Genomic DNA, 9,043 nt, shown 5'->3' on the forward strand with positions numbered 1-9,043 from the left:
TAACCCTACTTAGCCCAGAACACCTCAGAACACTGTGTCCTGCCTCAAAGCTGGAGAAGAGCTCACAGAGCAGCTGTGTGGTCAGTGACACGAGCAGACTGTAGAAGACAGGGTTTCAGCAGAGCCGAGGCGTTTGCTAGAAGTTGCAAGCTTGTAGTCACATCGTCCTAGCTAAGCAGGATGAGGAGTGTAAGTGTGTGCTGGAAAGTCAAAGCCAGTCTTCAGTCTCTTGCTGAGGCATCAGGAGGGCCTTGAGAGTTGTAGTGGCTCCCATCAACGCATTATAGACGGAAAGGTGGAGCAGGGGTCAGCACACAGTGACCCATGGCAGCTCTGGCCCACTGCCTGTTTTTATGTATTTCTTGCACATACCTGCTGATCTGCTTACAAACTGTTTATAGATAGTTGGTTTTGTACTGAAAGAACAAAAATGGAGCAGTAGTGGTGAATACTGCCCTCAAAACCTAAAATCTTGACCATTCTGCTTCTTTCAGAAAAGCTTTCTTGGCACCTGTGCTAGACGCCTGAGCATTTTTAATTATTTCTCTTAGGGCTAGTTGGACATGCTGCTCAAACAGTGAAATAGGCTCACACTTACACATGTGTCCAAAGCACTAACTCACTGCTAAGTGTCAGAGAGCACATTTGGTTAGTGCAGGCCCCTTAGCAGGAGGGTTCATGTGCTTTAGAGTACGTGCAGATGGGGAGGCGGGTGCTGGGTAGGTGGGTAGGTGCACAGTAAGCCCTGACTGAGCACAGTTAAGTGAAAAGTGTTATTCAAACTGTGAAATTTGCACTTTGTTCTGTTTAAGTTTTATTGTATAGTTTCAGAATTCCCAAGATAAATAGTTAATGTGCATTGAAATATCTTTTGTTCCTAGCTATTTACATTTCTTAGCTTTTTTTTTTACAACATAATATTTTATTGATTATTTGGGAATTTCATACACTGTACTCTGATCACACTGGCTTCCCATTCCTCCAGGGTCCACCCTCCTATCCCTACAGCCTCCCTAACAAACGAAAATGAAAAGAAAGGAAAACAATAGACTAAGTCCAGTTTGTGTTGTCTATGCATTCACTGCAGCATGGTCCAACTCCCAGTGACTAGTGCTTTAAAGATAACTGATCCCCACCCCCCTCCACCCCCCAGAAGCCATCATCTGTAAAGAGCTACACTTCTGCATCCTTACCACACTTGTAAAGGACTCTTCAGTGGCCTCCTGATCTGTCCTGAGATGTCTTATGTCTGTGCCTGGTCACAGGTTCATAGTTTAAGGTCTTGGAAATCCTTTCTTCAACAAACTGTAGCTGTCAGTTTGTGTCGTCATCGTGTAATTTATGCTTCTTTCTCTTCCCCATAGAACCCAGCTGCTCTGGGTTTCTCTTGACAATCAGATCACTCAGAAATAGCATCTTTGGCCTGCTTCACATGTGTCACCTACAAATTTGGCTACATCAATCAATCAATCAATCAATCAATCAAAACTTCCAAGCCCCTGTGCTAACCTTCTGAGTCAGGACTGCACTTCAGCAAGACCCCCAGGAGACCGCCGTGGTGTGTGAGAGGCAGACCCAGGGTCTTTGAAGCCCCGATGGATGTCTCTTTGAAGCGCACTGCAGTGCTTAGAGCAGAGTGCTGCACTGCTTCTGTCAGGGTTGCTCGTAAGCTGTGTGGTGTTTAACGATTTGTCTTGGAATAGGCTGTAGTGGTTCCAATTTAGTTGTCTTAAGATAGCTAACTTGAGCCTAAGAAATTAGTTTTTTGAGGGGGGGAAAGAAAGCCCCTCCTGTGATTGTAAAGCAGCTAGTTGGGGATCTGTGCACAGTGCCGTTCCATTCTGCAGATGCTCTCTGGACTGTGCTGCCTTGCACTCTAAACAAAACCCCAGCTACTGAACACTAGACTCCATTTGCCTTTCACTGCTCTGTATGCGCAGATGGCTTTCATGGAATTAGGTACAGGCTGGGTCAGCAGTGGTGAGTGCCAGCGCTGGTGGGTGCTGGCCTAGCCTGGGTGCTGTTTGAGAACGGCTACTGACTTATTGGCACATTTGCCAAATCCACACACACTAAAGTCTTCCGTAAATGGGCCAGAAACGTAATATGCAGTCTCTCGGCTTGCATCTTTGTGACTATAAGAATATCATTTTAGACAAGCCTATTATTAACATGAAGTGGCCCTGGATGTAAACTGGAGTTTAAGCCCTCAGTGTGTGTTGGGAGCAGTGGAGTTCTTTCAAGCCTGGACGTGCCCTCAGCCCAGTTCTTCCTCCTCAGCATGAAGTACGTGAGGAGACTGGTTATATTTGGACAGGGAGTGATGGCTATTATTAACAGTAGGTGTGTGCAGTGTTGTTTAGTTCTTCTGACCCGTGTCACTTTATACAGTTGGTGGCAGCAGAGCTGAGTTTTAGACATAAGCTGGGTTGAGACTTTGAGCTATCATTTCTAACATGGTGAGTTCCAGTGCTGTGTCAGTGTATGACAAGTAACACTTTTTCTTTTTCCATAGGCGCAAAGCCTGACACCCCAGGACTACAATCTGAGGTGGTCAGGCCTTCTGGTAACAGTGGGGGAAGTCCTGGAAAAGAGCTTGCTCAATGTCAGCCGGACTGATTGGCACCTGGCTTTCACTGGCATGTCTCGCCGACAGATGATCTACAGTGCAGCCAAGGCCGTGGCGGGCATGTATAAGCAGCGGCTGCCACCCAGGCCCATGTGAGACCAGTGCTGGGACACGGAGACCTTCCAGCGTCACCTTGGGGTCCGTGTGAGAGGAACCCCAGTGGCTTCCGTGAATCCAACCGTTTTTACAATTTTTCTGTAGGCTGCAGTCCTTTAAAAAAAAAAAAAAAACAAATCTTTTTTTAAAATAAAGGCACAATGTCATTCCAGTAAAGCAAGAGAAATAGATCCTCTTTTTACTGTCATAATTTCATACGTCCTGGTTCTCAAAAGACATACACAAATATATTTACAGCACAATTCAGTATACCAAATTTATAAAGTGGAGATCTGCGTTCACATACTGGTTGATTTATTCTTGACTCTTCTGGTTTCTTAATATGTAATGACGTCTGTGTGTGGTCACTATCTCATGAGTGCTTGTTTCTCTGTGTGTGCACACGACCGACCTCAGTCATGCTCAGCAGTGGACCTTACATGTTTGCTGGGGCGGGAGCACACAATTTGATGTGTTTTAAAGAATATGGGCCAAATTACCAGAATGGATATTTTTTGTCATTATGTGCATGTATAGTTTGGAAGCTATGCTTGTTTCTTTTTTGTTTTAAATTTTGGTATTTTACAGATTTATATTATGAACATCAGAAAATAATGTTTTATTTTTTTCATAGCTATCTAAAAACTGAAGGGCAGATCAAATATATCTTAAATCAGAAATGTATTTGCATTTTTATTTTTTATTTTGTTTATTTTTGTATAGTGGTGTTTGCTTGCCTGTAGATGTGAGTACAGTGCCCAAGGAGGCCAGAAGAGGGCAGCAGAGCTCAGGAACTGGAGTCACAGATGGTTGTAAGCTGCCCTGTGGGTGCTGGGAAGGAACTTGAAGCCTCTAGAAGAGCTGCCCGTGTTCTTGCCCACTGACACATCTCTCCAGCAACCCCCTCCCCATGTTACTGTTATATAATGGCGTTAGCACTTCCATAAGTCAGGTCTCACAACAGCTGCTCCTGCATCCACTCACATCCTCCGCACTGTAAGAGGGACCTCCCTTCTTTTGGGACAGTACACATTTTCTTCAATTAAAGCTACTTCTTTTTTATTATTTTAGAATTTCACCAATGTGTTCAGATAACATTTACCTCCCACCCCTCCCTTAACTCTTCCATCCCTACTGCGTGCTCCTGTTCTGTCTTCCTTTCCCCAGCCCACCAAGTGCAATTTGTGTTATCCAAATAGGTGTGAGGCTGCATCCAGTTGACCAACATGAGGTGACACCCTTAAAGAAACTTGACTGTCCCTCCCTCAGAAGCCACCGACTGCCAGTAACTCCCCTGCTGTATGTATGCACTGGGGGTCGGGGATGTAAGCCCATCCGTGCTGGGATGTGTAGACTATTTCTTAGTCTGCCTTAAGCACAGTCTGACATTCCTAACTGTGCCTCTCTGCCTTTACTTCTTACGGATGTTTTCAATGGGATGATTTTTATATTCAATGTTGTTTATGTTTTCTTCCCAGACATACTGTATTTTAACATTTGGGGATTTACATAAGTCAAACTTAAGTAAACTTTTTTCTTATCCAGTTGAGCTCTCTATATAGGCAATTCAGATATCTTCCTGATGACAATTTGATATGTAAATGTAATTTAACTTTCTTTTCGATGTTGATGCAGTTCTGGAGATGTTAGCCTTAGCAGTCTCTGCACCCACTCACTCTTCCCTGTCCTGGCTTATGCAGGTGCCGTGTGTGCCTGCCTGCTTTTTGGTAATTACGTCATTTCTGCTCCTTTTACAGAAAGAGAAGTTTTACTTCTGAGGTGGGTACGTGCTGATCTCCAAACACTGTGTGTGTTGCACAAGCACACACACACGCATGCACTCACACTCACACGATGGTGGAGATTAAAAGCTGTCCTCGTGTAACAGGATGGGGCATTGCCTGGGTGATGGTGTTTCCTGTTCTCAAGGCAGGTTTTACAGATCCTGAGGTGCCCCTGTTCTTCTCTTCCTTGTGTCACTGAGTCTGTACTAGCTCAGTGACTGTGCTAGAGGCCATCCTAGTAGACACACAGGAGGTCACTGACATCTCATGGGGTGATTGTCTTCCTTAAATCCTCAAAGACCAGTGGCTGACTTACTCGATGGCTCATTTGAAATCCAATAATTGTCGTTACATAAGTCTGCCTTCTGTGGGACGGGGAGAAGGAAGAGTGAAGGGCAGGTGGAAGAAAGAAATATTTGATCCAGTCTGATCTCTCCGAGACAGTTTCCTCCCGCCCCGGATGGGAAGTTGTCAGAGCGGGGCTGACAGTCGCACAGGCTTTTCTCCCCTAGCCTCTGTCTGTCACCTCAGGTTCTGTTATACCGGAAGAAAGCACGCGCTGAGCTTATCTCCTGTGGCTTGCCCAGGAGTCTGTGGTGGCGTTTAGGCCTGGCCAGCCCAGCCCTTCTGTTCTGTGTACTTTTCTCTTCCTACGTGTCTTTGGGTAGCGTCCACACTGACAGTTTTAGAGACTTGTGGGTGGCTGTTGCCTTTTTCAAGCCTTTCAGGAAAAATCACGTAACTGTTTGTCACCCTTACCATGGTTGGTGCTAGCATTTTTTGTGAAGTTTTTGTTTTTGTTTTTTGAGCTCCAGATCATTGGAATCTTATTTTAATTTATTTTTGTCAGTTAGAAAATAAAACAGAAAAAACAATGACTTAACATCCATCTCACAGGATTGCTTGAGTGTTTAATTCCAAGATCCCCCTGTTCAGTTGTTGTTGCTCATCTTGTTTCTGCTCTGGCTTGCTTTGTTCATGATAATGCTGGACCTGGAGCTGAGAATCTCATTCACTCTAGGCAAGCACTCTCCTAAAGCCTGAGCCCACCACTCCGTGCTGCCACACACTTCTGAAGTTAGAAGAGTTTTAGGAGCTGGGACTTTCCTCATTCTTTAGTTACTCTTTTTCCTCAGTCTTTAGATAGAGGTAAGTGTGGGTGTGTAAGAAAATGAAGGCATGTAATGTACATCTATTCGGAATTATGCAAATTAGCTCTTACTCAGGGTCCACTAAATTACTTCACTTTGCCCTTTAGTTTTCACTTATTTGGCAGGAAAAAAAAAAAAAAAAGGAAAACTAAATAGGACTGTGTAATTTGTGAAGCCAAATCGATAATCTGATGTAAAAGTTGCTGTGTTAAACATAAATTATTAAGTGTAGATTTTTTTCCAAGGGTATTGTATTCATTTTGTGATATTGCATAGAATGATGTATTGGATAAAAATCAATTTTGTAAGTATGTAAATATGTCATAAATAAATACTTTGACATTTCTCAAAGATGTGCAGTGATTTAAATGCTAATTTGCATTAGCCTATCAGAAAACCACTTACTCTTGAGGGGTGGGGCGGATCTAAATTGGTTACCACCTGGCACAAAGTATCAGACTTTTATCCAGAGAATTGTGACATCCAGGTGCACCAGGTTCCAACATGGTGGCAGGAGACCTCAGTTCAAAGGAAAGAGGACCCTTGAGATAAAGGCAATGATGGGAAGTCAGGGGCTCCTGTAGGGACCTCTGATGCCTGGCATGACTTCTGCTTTTCATTCGGACCTGCCCTGTTTTTCTCTTATTATTTTTTTTACGAGTTGTTTTAGGGTCAGCAATATGAATTGGGGGGAAAAGTACAAAGGTTTTGAATTTCACCTGGCACTACAAGTATTCATCCTTAACCATAGCCAGCATCCACTGCCGGGGTGGTTCACACGGTTCATGAAGGACACTGACAGAGCATCATCATCCATAATTTACACTTAGATCGTCAGGCTAAGTAAATGTGTATGACACTTACTGCTCTGAAAATCCAGTGCTTTGCCTGTCTAGCCCGGGCCTCTTATCCACGGGCAAGCATGAACCTTACTATCTCTGGAGCTGTTTTTCCTTCTTCGCAGGGATGTCATAGTTGAAATCTGTGACACTGTTTGGATTGGCTGCTGCTCTAAGTGTCACTTATTTAAGGTCACCGGTGTGCATTTTCATACTTCGTTGTTTTTATTTTATTTTACTTTATTTAACTCTGAAAAGTAATACTATTTGGATGTACCAAAGGTTAATTTTCCATTTACCTACCCAAGGACATCTCAGTCGTCTGAGCTTTGGTGGCTACGAGTTGCTATAAATATTTCCAAGTGTTGTGTGGACTGGTTTTAAGTCTTGTTATGGTAACAGAGTTTTGTAAAACATTTTCAGCATCCTTCTGTTAAAGCTGGGTCTTTACTGTTCTTGCCAGAAGCAAATGTTTTGACTTGACCAGGTAGGGATAGAAAAGCTGGGTCAGAGACCAGTGGGCAATCTTGCCAGAAGACAAGAGACATAATTGCTTTTTTTTGGGGGGGGGGTCACTTTTGTTTTTGTTTTACCAAGCGTCCGCAATATTTTTAATAGGCATATTAAATAGCCGATCAACAACAGGAATGATAGTGGCAGACAAGGCATCAAGGAGGTGAAAGCTGTAGTTGAAGGGAGTGGTAAGCGAGGTGTCACTTGAGCTCATTTTAAGAATTCGGTGTTCCTGGGAAACCTGAAACACAGAAACTCTTAGAAAACATAGCAGCGCCCCCGCAGGGCTCAGCTGTAGGACTTTCTGACTAGGACGCCATTTGCCTGGGAATTGAAGCTGACAGTTGCCAATGGGACCTCATAAAAGTAAAAGGCTGTACAGTTAAAGAGCCAATTAGTGAATGAAGAGGAAGCCACAGAAGGGGAGAATCTTAGCTGGGTGTTCAGCTGCCAGGTAAGGGAGACGGACCTCTGTGGCGAGCAGTGTTTCCGGGTAAGCATCAGAAGAGTGCGAGCCCTGTCATGCTACTGGGACCTCTGATTTTCTTATCCCATTTTCATATAAAGTGACTGAAATGGACATTAAGCCTTCTTCTCACAATGTAACTTACCAAGTAAACTCATTTTTCCACAATGTTCTGGATATTTCCTTAAGAGTTGTGGACACCTAATAACTCACAAATACACATGGGATGGAACAATTCAAACAACAGCGGGACTTCGCTCCCCTGAGTTTCCAATTTTATACTTGTGTTTAGGGCAACGCGTTGTTCACCCATAGATCTCATTTTTGTTTGAAAGGGCTGTCGGAAGATTCACAGCTTGTGGATAATTTGTTCTGCAGTCTGGGAAACCGTAAAGGAAGTTTATATTGAAGCATCACATTTGAGTTCGAAACTGGATGGTCTCCAGTGACATCAAGAAGTATTTTGAAGTGAAATTTTTATATAACGTTAATTCTTACTGATAATAGAGTTTTTTCATACAGTGTATTCTGATCACAGTTCCCCCTCCCCTAACTCCGCCTAGATCTTTCCCACCTCCCCACTCACCCAAATCCGCACTCCCCTCCCCCACTAGAAAACAAACATCTAATGTGAGTCAACCCTGGTCATAGCGGCTCGCACACACTGATGCTGTATTGGAAACAATGCACTGGAAGGCACACTTCCAAAAAACGATGCAGTAAGACTGTTTGCACGTTCTTTGCAATATGTACAGGCATTTTGCAAAATAGGAACCCAAAGTAGGAGTATATATAGCATCACAGTACTATTTGGTCTTAGCCAAGGGGACACTTTTACCCTCAGAATTACAGCTTTGAACTAAAACTACCATCCGGAAATTTCCCAAGGAATGAATTTCTTATTTTTGACAAACTTAGGATTTCTTTCTTTCTTTCTTTCTTTCTTTCTTTTTTTTTTTTTTTTAAGCTGTCTGTGGCAGCAATCTGATGTTTCAAGGACAGTGTCCGTAGGCAGAAGTTTCAATTGTGCCTCACTTGGCACCATTCCCTTGTTATTTCCTTATCAAATGTAAATAAATAAACTTTCTGCTTTCACAAAAAAAAAAAAAGAAAGAAAGAAAGAAAGAAAAGAAAAAAGAAAGAAAAAGGAAAACAAACATCTAAAATAACAAAAACCCAATAGGACAAAACAAAAATAGAGCCAGAGCAAACACACACACACACACACACACCCTCAAATTAAAAAAAAAAAAAACCCAGACAAAGCATTATGAGAAAAAAAAAAAAAAACCTTCTGAAAATACCATCGAGTTTGTTTTGTGTTGGCCATCTACTGCTGGTTAGGGTCTACCTTTATGTGTGGCTTGTATCGCTAGTGAATCTTCATTGGAGAAAACTAAATTTTCCATTGTGAGCAGTTATCAGTTGGAGATAGCTTCTGGGTCAGTAGAAACTTCTTGAAATATGTACATATATGAAAGAAATCTAAATGGAATCACCGAATATCAGGAGAAATCAAGCCCCAACTAGACATCTCTCAGCACCAAAAGTAATATCCACTGTCA

The 9,043-nt window shown here is 42.8% G+C and overlaps 1 protein-coding gene across 1 annotated transcript in view; it reads left to right on the top strand.

The window, feature by feature from the left end:
• The window catches only part of Prrc1 (proline rich coiled-coil 1), a 41,754-nt gene extending 35,946 nt beyond the window's left edge, over positions 1–5,808 (top strand). The window contains exon 9 of the mRNA XM_021214755.2: positions 2,516–5,808. Coding sequence (XP_021070414.1) covers positions 2,516–2,725 — 210 coding nt within the window. The 3' untranslated portion in view covers positions 2,726–5,808. The remainder of the gene's footprint in view (positions 1–2,515) is intronic.
• Positions 5,809–9,043: the final 3,235 nt, after the last annotated feature.

The sequence above is a fragment of the Mus pahari genome, chromosome 15 (assembly GCF_900095145.1).
Source record: "Mus pahari chromosome 15, PAHARI_EIJ_v1.1, whole genome shotgun sequence".
Classification (NCBI taxonomy): domain Eukaryota; kingdom Metazoa; phylum Chordata; class Mammalia; order Rodentia; family Muridae; genus Mus; species Mus pahari.